Source organism: Gorilla gorilla, chromosome X, assembly GCF_029281585.2.
Source record: "Gorilla gorilla gorilla isolate KB3781 chromosome X, NHGRI_mGorGor1-v2.1_pri, whole genome shotgun sequence".
Taxonomy (NCBI): Eukaryota; Metazoa; Chordata; class Mammalia; order Primates; family Hominidae; genus Gorilla; species Gorilla gorilla.
The window spans coordinates 165,701,001-165,715,485 of record NC_073247.2 but is presented as its reverse complement, the minus strand read 5'-3'; the positions used below and the strand labels follow the sequence as shown (position 1 = coordinate 165,715,485).

The 14,485-nt window shown below is 58.2% G+C and overlaps 1 protein-coding gene across 5 annotated transcripts; it reads left to right on the top strand.

Moving 5' to 3' along the window:
- Positions 1 to 1,441: 1,441 nt before the first annotated feature.
- IRAK1 (interleukin 1 receptor associated kinase 1) lies at positions 1,442 to 10,902 on the top strand. 5 transcript variants are annotated; one of them, XM_063703006.1, is made up of 15 exons: positions 1,502 to 1,749; positions 1,828 to 1,995; positions 2,098 to 2,229; positions 2,348 to 2,451; positions 2,639 to 2,827; positions 3,071 to 3,135; positions 3,306 to 3,420; positions 4,346 to 4,464; positions 4,767 to 4,974; positions 5,314 to 5,379; positions 7,142 to 7,270; positions 7,310 to 7,378; positions 7,987 to 8,377; positions 8,742 to 8,891; positions 9,505 to 10,902. In XM_063703006.1, exons 1-15 carry the CDS (start codon positions 1,614 to 1,616, stop codon positions 9,561 to 9,563), a joined length of 2,100 nt encoding a protein of 699 aa, XP_063559076.1. In that variant the 5' UTR covers positions 1,502 to 1,613; the 3' UTR covers positions 9,564 to 10,902. The 5 variants fall into 5 exon arrangements, with proteins under 5 accessions (XP_030861589.2, XP_063559076.1, XP_030861590.2 ...); XM_063703007.1 differs by having other exon boundaries at positions 1,503 to 1,749; positions 7,316 to 7,378; XM_031005730.3 differs by having other exon boundaries at positions 7,142 to 7,378; positions 8,077 to 8,377.
- The last annotated feature ends 3,583 nt before the right edge of the window (positions 10,903 to 14,485 follow it).

Here is a 14,485-nt window from a genome sequence, read left to right as displayed (position 1 = left end):
ATATGCTGGCCTCGCTGGCCCCTCAGCTTCTTCCAAGCCAGTGCTCTCCAGGCACACTGCTCCAGCGTGTGACGGGAAGGGCCTGGCATGAGTCAGCCTGCAGCACAACCTCCCTGCTCCAGACCCGTATGGTAGGGGCACCCCCTAGGTCTGGATGTGCTGTGGTGCTTTTGGACACACCCACCCCCGCAGGCTGTGGTTCCTCCTGTGTCTCATTCTGGCCAGGACCCTCACGTGCCCTCTGTTGACTGCTAACCTGGTTCTCTGACCAGGCAAGGGCAGGCTGAGGGGTTTGCCCAAAGGGGGCCCCCTTGTTACTGGCTTCTTTGGCTCTCAGGAGCAGCCTCACCAGGTTGGTAAGGGGCTGGAGGAGACAACTGCTCAAAGGAGTCCAGCTTCACGTGCACATGCTAGAAGGTATCCTCGGAAGGCCTGGCCTTGAAAGGTAGATCCCAGGGTTGAAAAGTCAACTTGTATGCATTGAGCATCTCGTATGCCAGCCCTGTTCCGTGAGCTGATGGGCCTTTGTGTGTAAGTAGGACCAAGTCCCCCCGTGGAGGTTAGCATGGGTGTGCATAGTCATTTCAGATACTTGAGTTGGTACATCTCAGTAAAGTCTGTCCCGTGAGAAGCCATGGGTTTCATGGTATGGTTGGCATCTTCCTTGGGAGTGGCCACAGTGGTGGTGGCTTCAGGAAAGAGACTCCAACAGGGGCCAGCTGTGGGCCTTGGGCACTTCTCGTTTCTAGGAAAAGTCCTAAGTCTGTAGGGCTAGGGGTGGGGAACCCCTTCGCTGTCAGGATCGAGAAGGCAAGGGGAACTGTCGCTGGAGGAGACATCCAGCTGGAGAAACAAAAGAGTAAGTCTGCGTTGCTGCTTGTGGGGTCTTCCCCATCTCAGGGCGGGGACCGGGGGTGGCGGTCCAGACAAGTAATCAAGGACGATGCCCAGGAGGGGACAGGTACGGGGTGGCAGGAGCTCTGCCGGCGGGCTCAGGAAGCCTTCACCACAGCTGCCTGAGCTCACCCTTGCCAAATGAGGGCTGGGGCAGCAGCAACGCATACACTCACGGCTGTGGCGGGCAGCGTTCTTGGCACATTTCAGGACACCTAAGGAGACTGAATGGCTCAAGGCTGCTGCCGTGTGCAGGGGGCTAGACGTGGGGCGGGCAGGCAGGGCTCCTGGTAACAGCCCTGCAGGCCGCAGTGGAGAGCAGGGCTCCGGCAGGGCCGCCCAGGAGCTTTCGGCAGGCCCGGCCCCGGCCCCTTTCCGAGCAGCCCGGGCCTCCGCCCTGCCCTCTGTCCCCAACGCCGGGAGCCGCCGTTCGTCCTCCAGAGCCCCGCCCGGGCGAGCCCGGGAGGCCGATTGCCGCTCGCGTAACCCGCCGGCACCCGGGCCCTCCCCGGCGCGGGGCGCCCCCGTGTGGCCCAGCGCGCGGCCGCGGCGCGCAAGATGGCGGCGGGCCCGGGCACCGCCCCTTCCGCCCCGCCGGGCGTCGCACGAGGCCGGCTCGAAGGGGAAGTGAGTCAGTGTCCGCGGACCCGGCCGGCCCAGGCCCGCGCCCGCCGCGGCCCTGAGAGGCCCCGACAGGTCCCGGCCCGGCGGCGGCGGCCATGGCCGGGGGGCCGGGCCCGGGGGAGTCCGCAGCCCCCGGCGCCCAGCACTTCTTGTACGAGGTGCCGCCCTGGGTCATGTGCCGCTTCTACAAAGTGATGGACGCCCTGGAGCCCGCCGACTGGTGCCAGTTCGGTGGGTGGCGGCGGGCTGCCGGGGGGCGGGAGGCGCGCGGGCTCCTGGCGCCGACGCCTGACGCCCCCCGCCCCGCAGCCGCCCTGATCGTGCGCGACCAGACCGAGCTGCGGCTGTGCGAGCGCTCCGGGCAGCGCACGGCCAGCGTCCTGTGGCCCTGGATCAACCGCAACGCCCGTGTGGCCGACCTCGTGCACATCCTCACGCACCTGCAGCTGCTCCGTGCGCGGGACATCATCACAGCCTGTGAGCGTGGGACTCCGGGCACCCCACGGCTGGGAGGCCGGCGGGCCCCACGGGGCTCCCCCACCCGGGCCTCAACCTTCCTTTCCTTCCTTGGCGTCCCAGGGCACCCTCCCGCCCCGCTTCCGTCCCCAAGCACCACTGCCCCGAGGCCCAGCAGCATCCCTGCACCCGCCGAGGCCGAGGCCTGGAGCCCCCGGAAGTTGCCATCCTTAGCCTCCACCCTCCTCTCCCCAGGTAAGAGGGCCCGGTTCTTAGGCTCGGTGGACCCAAAGAAGAGCCCACCTTGACCGTGGCCACGGCTGTAGACCCTGCTGCTGGTCTCTGCCTGCCTCTCACTGGTGTCTTTATGAAGCTTTTCCAGGCTCCCAGACCCATTCAGGGCCTGAGCTCGGCCTGGTCCCAAGCCCTGCTTCCCTGTGGCCTCCACCGCCATCTCCAGCCCCTTCCTCTACCAAGGTAGGTGTCCCCTGCCCCCCAGGGAAGATTCGAGACAAGGAGGAAGGAATTCAGCCTTTGATGTACCGCAGAGCCCCAGTCAGCCAAGCTGGGTCAGCTGGGAGGCAGCTGTGGTGGGGAGAGCCTGGAGCCTTGGGCAGAAGGGAAGAGACAGGGACCCCACCTGATCCAGGCTCTCTTCCCACAGCCAGGCCCAGAGAGCTCAGTGTCCCTCCTGCAGGGAGCCCGCCCCTCTCCGTTTTGCTGGCCCCTCTGTGAGATTTCCCGGGGCACCCACAACTTCTCAGAGGAGCTCAAGATCGGGGAGGGTGGCTTTGGGTGCGTGTACCGGGCGGTGATGAGGAACACGGTGTATGCTGTGAAGAGGCTGAAGGAGGTGAGTGTCGCACCCTGGCAGGGACCCTGGAAGGCCATCGGATAACCCTCACCACTTCTCCAGCCTTTCCCCCTCGCTTCCCCACACAACTCCTTCAGCCCTCATTCTGGCGTAGGGTCCCTGGCCCCTTGGTGGTTCTGGGCCTCGGGTAGGTGGCACTGGTGGCCCGAAGGCCTTCGCTTCCAGAGCCTCACGCTGCCCGTCTTCCCTGCCCCTTCCCCCACCGCACCCTGGGGGCTGCAGGACGCTGACCTGGAGTGGACTGCAGTGAAGCAGAGCTTCCTGACCGAGGTGGAGCAGCTGTCCAGGTGAGGCCAGAGGGGGAGCCACACCAGGTCCCGTGGGGCTTCAGACCGCGCACCACAGGACCTGGCTCCCTTGGGCACCTGAGGTCTGGCAGGCCCGGGCGAGCTGAGGCCCCAGCCAGGGCTGCCCACCCAGTCTGGCCTGATGGAAAGTGCTCCCCTTTTTCAAACAGGTTTCGTCACCCAAACATTGTGGACTTTGCTGGCTACTGTGCTCAGAACGGCTTCTACTGCCTGGTGTACGGCTTCCTGCCCAACGGCTCCCTGGAGGACCGTCTCCACTGCCAGGTAGGCTCACCTGGCCCGGCACGCTTCCCAGGACCCAAAGCACTCCTGACACCTGGCTGGAGCCGGGCGCGGGGCCTAGGGCTTTCAGCCTGTGTGAGTGGGTCCTGCCGGCAGGTCAGGCCTGCACTTCCAGCTCCCCAGCAGCACCCGGCTCAGGATTTGGCCCACGGTGGGGTCACTTTTTTTTTTTTTTTTTTGAGGTGGAGTCTTGCTCTGTCACCCAGGCTGGAGTGCAGTGGTGTGATCTCAGCTTACCACAACCTCCACCTCCCGGGTTCAGGCGATCCTCCTGCCGCAGCCTCCCGAGTAGCTGGGACTACAGGCATGCACCACCACACCTGCCTAATTTTTGTATTTTTAGTAGAGATGAGGTTTTGCCACATTGGCCAGGCTAGTCTCGAACTCCTGACCCCAGGTGGTCTGCGCGCCTCAGCCTCCCAAAGTGCTGGGATTACAGGCGTGAGCCACCACGCCTGGCCCGACCCAACGTTTTCTATAGAGCTCTTTCCCAGGCCTCTCCCCTTTGCAAGCAGCGTAGCTGGAGGGTCTCATCAGCAAGCCCCGGAGGCGAGGGGGTCTGGGGCTACCAGCTGGACCACCTACAGCTGAGGGAGGGCCCCCTTGCCTCCTCCTGCATGCTGCGTTTGGGGAGAGCGGGAAGAATGCCTTCAAGGACTTCCCGACCACCAGGGACAAAAGGATGAGCCCTGGGAGCCGAAGCCCAGCAGATTCTATTGAATGTGTCCCCAGCCATTGCTTAAGAAGTGCAGGTCACGGAGACTTTGCTCCTCGTTTTCCAGAAGGGGGAAACTGAGGCCTAGAGAGGGAAGTGGCTGTTCCAGGCTGCACGGTGACAGGTAGAAGGATGGTTGGGATCAAGGAACGGCCATCCAGCAACCTCCCCTGTCCCGCTTTGCCACCCCAGACTCAGGCCTGCCCGCCTCTCTCCTGGCCTCAGCGACTGGACATCCTTCTGGGTACAGCCCGGGCAATTCAGTTTCTACATCAGGACAGCCCCAGCCTCATCCATGGAGACATCAAGAGGTGAGGAGGGGCCCTTGAGAACTGCCGGGGCAGGGCCTGCAGCAAGGGGGGCCCCGTCCTATCAATGTGGGGATCAGGCACGGCCTGGGACCTCAACACCCCGGCATCGCACAGGTGTGGGAACAGGCCAAGGATGGGCCCTACTGATGAGCAGAGGCCCCCAGGCAGCTGGAGCGCTCGGGGCAGTGCCAGCGCTTTCTGTGGGCAAGGCACCGGGCTGGCAGCCTCGAGTCCAGCCTTATCTAAGCAGGGCAGGTGTAGGAGCTAGGACCGGGCTGACGCCACTCTCTTCCCTCCCCAAGTTCCAACGTCCTTCTGGATGAGAGGCTGACACCCAAGCTGGGAGACTTTGGCCTGGCCCGGTTCAGCCGCTTTGCCGGGTCCAGCCCCAGCCAGAGCAGCATGGTGGCCCGGACACAGACAGTGCGGGGCACCCTGGCCTACCTGCCCGAGGAGTACATCAAGACGGGAAGGCTGGCTGTGGACACGGACACCTTCAGCTTTGGGGTGGTGAGCCACTGACCCCTCTGCTGGCTCAGAGGAGGAGAAGCCACAGGCAGGCAGAGGCGGGGGCTGCAGAGTGCACTGCAGGCCGGGGGCCATCTGCCAAGACCCCAAGAGGCTGCAGCTCCAGGGTCCGCCTCCCTCCGAGGCTCTCCTCCTCACCCTGCACCTAACTGTGTGTTTGTAATTTGTCTTCAAGTGGGCTCTCCGAGTTGCCCGAGCTTCAGTCCCATAACATCTGGCTCTGCCTTTCTCCACACCCTTGTCAGGCCCAATCCATGTCCACACCAGAGGCCTCTTCCCTGCCAAGGCCACTGCCATGCTCTCCCTCTTCCCTCTCTCCAGGTAGTGCTAGAGACCTTGACTGGTCAGAGGGCTGTGAAGACGCACGGTGCCAGGACCAAGTATCTGGTGAGCCCCTTGAGGCAGGGCCAGGAGGGACACACAGCTGCTGGCAGCCAGCAGGCACAGCCCCAGTGGCGGGGATAACTGGGGCGCAGTGCCCATGGATGCCTCTGCTGCCACAGTGGCCTCATTTTTGAAAGTAGGCAGGCCCCCAAACAACTTCGTTTACCTTGGCGAGGACAAACCTGTCTGTCCTGCAGACACTATGGGCCTTGTACAGACCCCACCTGGGCTGGGGGCAGGGGGAAGGGCAGTCCCAGGGCACTGAGACCCAAGCTGCAGTGGAACTCAGAGGACTCTGGCCGGAGAAAGGCGGTGGTAGAGAAGAAGCAGGCCCCGAGGAACCTCCTGGGCCCCAGCAGGCTGCAGCTGAGCTCTCCGCACCGTGCAGGGCAGCCTGAGCTGCCTCACGGTCTTACTCCGCTCGGTCTGCCTCACCGTGGACTGTGGTGGGGCCAGGAGACTAGAGACCTGGGTTTTAGCCCCAGCCTGACAGTGGCCTTCCAGCAAATTCCTGCTCCCCTGTGGGCCTGTTTTCCCATATGCAAAACAGACTTCACAGAATGTGCTCAGCCAGTAATTGCTTCACTGCTTCTCCTCTTGTTTGGGGCGGTTCCTGTGTGCTGTGGGGTCTCCGTCAGGATTCAGCCCCGCTGAGAACCCAGGAGCCGGGCTTGAGCCCTCCTTCCTTTCCCTTCCCCGTCCGTCCGTCCATGCATCCTGCTGAAGAAGCGCACCAGGCTCCTTGGGGGTCCTTGGACTTCCCCACTTGCTCCCCACCCTGCAGCCAAAGTGCTCTTTTCAAAGGCCCCTTTGCCTTTTCTCTGCTCTTGGGGTGAAGGCCCAGTCCCTTATGTGGTTGACCCCCCAACGCCCCAGGTCCCTGGGACTCGGGGCGCTCCCTGCTGCCTGCTTCACAGCCTTAGTATGTGCCATTCGCTCTGCGAGAAAAGCCACCGCCCACCCAGGTGGTTCCTCCTGGTCTCTCTGATTTCAGAACTGGAGATGGCCTCCGGTCCTGTTTCCACCCCGGGGGCGCCTCTCTGCGGGGCACCTCTCTCTCTGGGGTACCTCTTTGTCTGTGGGGCACCTCTCTGTGGGGCGCTTTCCTTCTCGGCTCTGCCCTCTCAGGCTACTTCCTGCCTTCAGACCCCAGCTCCGTGGGGCTCTCCCCCACCAGGAAGTCAGCTCTGTCAAACCAGGGCCCAGGGTTCTGTTTGTTCCTGTATCCCTAGGGCCCAGAGCACCACTGGCCCACAGTAGGTGTTTAATAAATCTCTAGAAGCTACTCGGGAATCTGAGGCAGGAGGATCGCTTGAGCCTGGGAGTTGGAGACCAGCCTGGGCAACATAGCAAGATAGGCATGGTGGTACACACCTGTAATCCCAGCTGCTCGGGAGGCCGAGGTGGGAGGATCACTTGAGCCTGGGAGGTTGAGGCTGCACTGAGCCATGATTGCACCACTGCACTCCAGCCTGGGTGACAGAATGAGTCCCTGTCTCAAAAAAAAGTAAGTTGTAGAAAGACCAAGAGCTGTGGCACAGTGTCTCACACCTGTAACCCCAGCACTTTGGGAGGCTGAGGCGGGAGGATCACTTGGGCCTACTTGGAGACCAGCCAGGCCAACAAAGCGAGACCCCATCTCTTTTTTTTTTTTTTTTTTTTTTTTTTTTTTATCAAAAACCATACGATTGAGTGACAAGGACCTGAGGACTGCAGCTGCAGGTGTGGCCACCTGGTAGCCATACTGACAGTATCTATCCCACAGAAAGATCTGGTGGAAGAGGAGGCTGAGGAGGCTGGAGTGGCTTTGAGAAGCACCCAGAGTACACTGCAAGCAGGTGTGGCTGCAGATGCCTGGGCTGCTCCCATCGCCATGCAGATCTACAAGAAGCACCTGGACCCCAGGCCCGGGCCCTGCCCACCTGAGCTGGGCCTGGGCCTGGGCCAGCTGGCCTGCTGCTGCCTGCACCGCCGGGCCAAAAGGAGGCCTCCTATGACCCAGGTAGCCAGCTGCCCACTGGGACGGGGTGGCCAGATAGAAAGCCCGCATTCCAGGCCTTGCTCTGTAGTGACCCCATCTCAGCACCTGCTAGGTCTCTCTGGAGTCTCCACACATTTCTTGCTTGCCCTTTGGTTCTGTTTGGGGCAGCGCCCCTCTGAACTGAGGGGCCCCGGGCAGTCCTGCTTTGCGGAGCCCAGCTCCGACCCCCTTCACATAGAGAGAAGGAAAGAGCTTCTGCCGCGCCCCCTGCTGGGCGCACTGCACTACTGCATCTGCCTTTTTCTGTCCCCTCCCTAGTACCCCACCTCTTCTCCTCTGGTGACAGTTGAAAATGGAGAGGCCCCGTTTGAGGGCAGCGGGGCAGTGAGATTCATTTTGTAGAAAAGAAAGAGACCATTCTCAGTCCTTGCTTTTGGCAGCCGCGCTTCTCAGCACTCCCTGTGATGGGAACAGAGGGGCGAGGGGCAGAGCGTTCCCAGCTGCAGGGTATGTCATTTTAGAGCCCCGGGGCAGGTCACGGACGGCCTGGAGTAGCCCTGTGGTTTGCCCACGGGGTGACCGGCCAGGGCTGCCATCTCACCCTGAGAGTCCCTCTTTTCCACTTGCAGGTGTACGAGAGGCTAGAGAAGCTGCAGGCAGTGGTGGCGGGGGTGCCCGGGCATTCGGAGGCCGCCAGCTGCATCCCCCCTTCCCCGCAGGAGAACTCCTACGTGTCCAGCACTGGCAGTGCCCACAGTGGGGCTGCCCCATGGCAGCCCCTGGCAGCGCCATCAGGAGCCAGTGCCCAGGCAGCAGAGCAGCTCCAGAGAGGCCCCAACCAGCCCGTGGAGAGTGACGAGAGCCTCGGCGGCCTCTCTGCTGCCCTGCGCTCCTGGCACTTGACTCCAAGCTGCCCTCTGGACCCAGCACCCCTCAGGGAGGCCGGCTGTCCTCAGGGGGCCACGGCGGGAGAATCGAGCTGGGGGAGTGGCCCAGGATCCCGGCCCACAGCCGTGGAAGGTAGCTGGGGAGACGGGTTCCCAGGAGAGGGACCAAGGCCTCTTTGGGCCAAAGACCCTGTAAGTCCCCACCCCAGCCTTCTAGAAGAGAACCAGGGCCAAATGTTCAGCTCACTGTGTCCTTAGCAACCCTGGTTTCCCCTCCCCAGGCCACATCCTTCCCAGGTGGAGCTTGCTCTCCAGCCCTCCCCCCACCCCATTCCTGAAGGCTGGGAACAAGGAGGGCTCTGTCTGGTAGCCTGAGAGTTGGGCCCTGCCCTTGGACTTCTCTGAGGAATTCAGGCCTGAGGCCAGGGAGGCAGGGTGCTAGGCTGGGGGCTGGGGAGACGCAGCATGAGGCTAAGGGAGTGCCATCTCCACCCCAGGACTGGCCCTTGGCAGCTCTGCATCATCATCGTCAGAGCCACCGCAGATTATCATCAACCCTGCCCGACAGAAGATGGTCCAGAAGCTGGCCCTGTACGAGGATGGGGCCCTGGACAGCCTGCAGCTGCTGTCGTCCAGCTCCCTCCCAGGTGCTGCCGCCCAGGCTGGCCTCTGGCGTGCTCAGGCGCATCCGTGTCAGCCCCAAAGAGCAGAGTGTCTGTCCCGACTGCGCTGAGGGCGTGGGGCAGCTGGGCAGGCCACTGGCTCTGGCGACCTCTAGAAGCCCAGCTGGCCCCACATGCTTCCCTTAGCAAGACTCTGGCCCACTCCCTCCCTCGCCTCCTGACAGTAGCACCTCCTTTAGCCCGAGGGTGCCTGCCCCACTCTGTGCTTTCAGGAAATAGGAAGTCCCAGCAGGAATTTTTCATCCCAGGTACTATTTGAAGAACCACTGCTTAGGAACCCTCAGCTGGGTGAGGTGGCTCATGCCTATAATACCAGCACTTTTGGAGGCCAAGATGGGAGGATCACTTGAGCCCAGGAGGTGGAGGCTACAGTGAGCTGTGATCAAGCCACTGCACTCCAGCCTGGGAGACAGAGTTAGACCCTGTCTCAAAAACAAACGAACAAACAAACAAAAACCCTCAATTCCCACGAACGCCCCAGGAGATAAGGGAGCATGGCCCAGGCCTTGAGCCAGGGCTTCTGGCAGTAGGGGAGCCTCCCCCATTTGCTAAGCGGACTTTCCTCTTCCTTCTGTAGGCTTGGGCCTGGAACAGGACAGGCAGGGGCCCGAAGAAAGTGATGAATTTCAGAGCTGATGTGTTCACCTGGGCAGATCCCCCAAATCCGGAAGTCAAAGTTCTCATGGTCAGAAGTTCTCATGGTGCACGAGTCCTCAGCACTCTGCAGGCAGTGGGGGTGGGGGCCCATGCCCACGGGGGAGAGAAGGCGGTGGCCCTGCTGTTCTAGGCTCTGTGGGCATAGGCAGGCAGAGTGGAACCCTGCCTCCATGCCAGCATCTGGGGGCAAGGAAGGCTGGCATCATCCAGTGAGGAGGCTGGCGCATGTTGGGAGGCTGCTGGCTGCACAGACCCGTGAGGGGAGGAGAGGGGCTGCTGCGCAGGGGTGTGAAGTAGGGAGCTGGCTCCCCTGAGAGCCATGCAGGGCGTCTGCAGCCCAGGCCTCTGGCAGCAGCTCTTTGCCCATCTCTTTGGACAGTGGCCACCCTGCACAATGGGGCCGATGAGACCTAGGGCCCTCCTACCTGCTTACAATTTGGAAAAGTGTGGCCAGGTGCGGTGGCTCACACCTGTAATCCCAGCACTTTGGGAGGCCAAGGCAGGAGGATCGCTGGAGCCCAGTAGGTCAAGACCAGCCAGGGCAACATCTCTGCAAAAAAATTTTTTAAACAATTAGCCTGGTGTGGTAGCGCACGCCTGTGGTCCCAGCTGCTGGGGAGGCTGAAGTAGGAGGATCATTTATGCTTGGGAGGTCGAGGCTGCAGTGAGTCATGATTGTATGACTGCACTCCAGCCTGGGTGACAGAGCAAGACCCTGTTTCAAAAAGAAAAACCCTGGGAAAAGTGAAGTATGGCTGTAAGTCTCATGGTTCAGTCCTAGCAAGAAGCGAGAACTCTGAGATCCTCCAGAAAGTCGAGCAGCACCCACCTCCAACCTCGGGCCAGTGTCTTCAGGCTTTACCGGGGACCTGGGAGCTGGCCTAATGTGGTGGCCTGCAAGCCAGGCCATCCCTGGGCGCCACAGACGAGCTCCGAGCCAGGTCAGGCTTCGGAGGCCACAAGCTCAGCCTCAGGCCCAGGTACTGATTGTGGCAGAGGGGCCACTACCCAAGGTCTAGCTAGGCCCAAGACCTAGTTACCCAGACAGTGAGAAGCCCCAGGAAGGCAGAAAAGTTGGGAGCATGGCAGACAGGGAAGGGAAACATTTTCAGGGAAAAGACATGTATCACATGTCTTCAGAAGCAAGTCAGGTTTCATGTAACCGAGTGTCCTCTTGCGTGTCCAAAAGTAGCCCAGGGCTGTAGCACAGGCTTCACAGTGATTTTGTGTTCAGCCATGAGTCACACTACATGCCCCCGTGAAGCTGGGCATTGGTGAAGTCCAGGTTGTCCTTGAGTAATAAAAACGTATGTTGCAATCTCGGGCTCTACTTGTGGACTTTGTTGCACCGAAAGCCTTGAGCTTTCCTGATGCCTTACACTTCAGGGTTCTTGAGCGTCCAGGGTCTTGTTACTACTCTGGGCTGGCCACACCCAGCACTTCCCGTGTCAGGTTTTTCCTGATGTAGTCCATGTTTTTTATGCTATTCTAAATGGTATCTTTGATTTTCTAGTTCATCATGATATTATACAGAAATGCAATTGATGCTGGGCACGGTGGCTCACGCCTGCGATTCCAGCGCTTTGGGAAGCTAAGGCAGGCAGATCACTTGAGCCCAGGAGTTTGAGACCAGCCTGGGCAACATGGCGAAACCCCGTCTCTACAAAAAGTACAAAAATTAGCCAGGCATGGTGGTGCATGCCTGTAGTTTGAGCTACTCAAGAGGCTGACCCAGGAGGATAGTTTGAGCCCAGGACATTGAGGCTGCAGTGAGCCATGATTCTACCACTGCACTCCAGCCCGGGCAACAGAGGGAGACTTTGCCTCAAAAAAAAAAAAAAAAAACCAAAAAAAAAAAACGGTTGAGTTTTGCATATGAACCGTATATTCTGTGACCTTGTTTAAATTCTTTTTTTTTTTTTTTTCTTTTTTTGAGATGGAGTTTTGCTCTTGTTGCCCAGGCTGCAGTGCAATGGCGCTATCTCAGCTCACTGCAACCTCCGCCTCCTAGGTTCAAGTGATTCTCCTGCCTCAGCCTCCCGAGTAGCTGGGATTACAGGCACCCGCCACCACACCCAGCTAAATTGTTTTTGTATTTTTAGTAGAGATGCGGTTTCATCATGTTGGCCAGGCTGGTCTCAAACTCTTGAACTCAGGTGATCACCCACCTCAGCCTCCCAAAGTGCAGGGATTACAAGCGTGAGCCACCACACCTGGCCCTTCTTTTTCTTGATCAGCCTAGATAGAGGCTTATCAATTTTTATTGTTAATTTCAAAGGAGCAATTTTTGCTTTTACTGATTTTTCTCTATTGGTTTATTTTCCATTTTGTTGATTTCCACTTTTTGTTGTTTCTTTCCTTTTGCTTATTTTGGATTTAACCTGTTTGTCTTTTTCCAGCTTCCTAAGGCATAACTTTAAATCACTGATTTTTAAGCCTTTTTTTTTTTTTTTTTTTTTTTTGAAACGAAGTCTCACTCTGTCACCCAAGCTGGAGTGGAGTAGCGCGATCTCTGCTCACTGCAACCTGCGCCTCCTGGGTTCATGCCATTCTCCTGCCTCAGCCTCCCGAGTAGCTGGGATTACAGGTGCCCACCACCACACCCGGCTAATTTCTTTGTATTTTTAGTAGAGACAGGGTTTCCACATGTTGGCCAGGCTGGTCTCGAACTCCTGACCTCCAGTGATCCGCCCACCTCGGCCTCCCAAAGTGCTAGATTACAGGTGTGAGCCACTGCACCTGTCCCTGGCTGTCTGTATATTTACTTTTTTTTTTTTTTTTTTTGAGATGGAGTTTCGCTCTTGTCACCCAGGCTGCAGTGCAATGGTGCGATCTCGGCTCATTGTAACCTCTGCCTCCCAGGTTCAGGTGATTCTCCTGCCTCAGTCTCCCGAGTAGCTGGGATTACAGGCGTCCGCTACCACGCCTGACTGATTTTTCTATTTTTAGTAGAGACGGGGTTTCAACATGTTGGCCAGTCTGATCTCGAACTCCTGACCTCAGGTGATTCACCCACCTCAGCCTCCCAAAGTGCTGGGATTACAGGTATGAGGCACTGTGCCCGGCTTTTTTTTTTTCTTCTTCTTCTTCAGACGAGTCTTACTCTGTCACCCAGGCTGAAGTGCAGTGGTGCAATCTTGGCTCACTGCAACCTCCGCCTCCCAGGTTCAAGCGATTCTTCTGCCTCAGCCTCCATAGTAGCTGGGACTACAGGTGTGTGCCACCACGCCCAGCTAATTTTTATATTTTTATTTAGTAGAGACAAGGTTTCACCATGTTGGCCGAGCTGGTCTCGAACTCCTGACCTCAAGTGATCTGCCCGCCTCAGCCTCCCAAAGTGCTGGGATTACAGGTGTGAGCCATGGCACCCAGCCCAGCCTTATTCTTTTAAACAATCTGACAATCTCCGCCTTTAGTTGGTCTGTTTAATCCATTTCCATTTAATGGTTGGAGTTAAGTCTATCATCTTGTTATTTGTTTTCTATTACACCATCTGTTTTGACTTTTGGATTAATTACATATTTCTGGGATTCTGTTTTTTCTCTGCTATTGGCTTGGTTGCTCTAGTAATTCAGTGAGACCGCTGGTTCCGCTTAGGCCCCTTTGCTGAACCATGGTGTGAAAGTGCCTCCAGGCAGAAACTCAGGGTACTTGTAAGGCTCACCTTCTTTATTTTCTCTCTGGTCACAGCCCTGCACAGCCTATTGTCCGATATCTAAAAATAGTTGCCCAGTGTTTTAGGTGTTTACAACTGGCATCAGTTATTCCACTGTGGCCAGAATTGCAAGTTTTTCCTCTTTTCTGAGGACTTCTTCACTCATAATGTCACCCGACATGATCAATTTCTTGACCTTGCTTCTGGATCTATTTCTTTTCTTTTCTTTTTTTTTTTTTTTTTTTTTTTTTTTTGAGACAGAGTCACTCTGTCACCCAGGCTGGAGTGCAGCAGCATGATCTCAGCTCCCTGCAACCTCTGCCTCCCGGGTTCAAGCAATTCTCCTGCCTCAGCCTCCTGAGTAGCTGGAACTACAGGCATGTGTCACCAAGCCCAGCTAATTTTTGTATTTTTAGTAGAGACGGGGTTTCCCCATGTTGGCCAGGCTGGTCTCGAACTCCTGACCTCAGGTGATCCGCTCACCTCGGCCTCCCAAAGTGCTGGGATTACAGGCGTGAGCCACTGCGCCCGGCCTCTGGATCTATTTGCATCAAACATGTCCTGGTAGCTTCCGTTCTTGAAGAATAAAAATAAAAACTCATTTGACCCAACACCCCCTCCAACCACAACCCTAATTCTCTGTTCCTCTTTGTAGCTAAACTTTTCAGAATCCTTGTCTGTTTTCTCACTTGCCCATTCCCTGTGCAGTCCCTCTTCCTCTGCTTCTACCCCTGCCACTCCATCCAGTCAGCATTCATCCAGAACACCAGGGATCTCCGTGTTGTCAAATCCATCCAGTCCTCTTGGACTTTCTCTCACCGGTGCCCACTCCCCCACCAACCGCTTGTCTCTTGTGACCTCTGTGACACTGAAGTCTGTGTTCTTTCTCAGCATGCGTGGGCTCTCTCTACCCAGCCTCTACAAGGTGTGAGTCCCTCCAGACAACGCCTCTGCGCCCTCTTAGCTGCCTGCACTCATTCCGACGGTGATCTTCCTTATTCTCACGGCTCTATCATGTCCATTCCCAAACGGCAGCGCCTCCGTCATGCTCTCTCTCCTGAGGTTTTGGCCTTCTGATTTTTCTCACAGGCACCGTAAACTTAGATGGCCAAGCAGACTTGGGATTCCCTTTCACCATGAGCTTCCCACCTCAGCGTGTGGGACTAGTTCCAGCGCCCACCCAGCTGCCCACACCAGAGCCTCAGGAGTTAGGCTTTTCTGAAAGACTTTGTTAGGGAGGTACAAG

What these genes read in the sequence shown, in the direction of transcription:
- IRAK1 (XM_031005728.3), top strand. Translation starts at nt 1,614, where the DNA reads ATGGCCGGGGGGCCGGGCCCGGGGGAGTCCGCAGCCCCCGGCGCCCAG. An exon ending in GCGGGACATCATCACAGCCT is followed by an intron (nt 1,996 to 2,097) that starts GTGAGCGTGGGA and finishes TTGGCGTCCCAG; the next exon opens with GGCACCCTCCCGCCCCGCTT. An exon ending in ATCCATGGAGACATCAAGAG is followed by an intron (nt 4,465 to 4,766) that starts GTGAGGAGGGGC and finishes TCCCTCCCCAAG; the next exon opens with TTCCAACGTCCTTCTGGATG.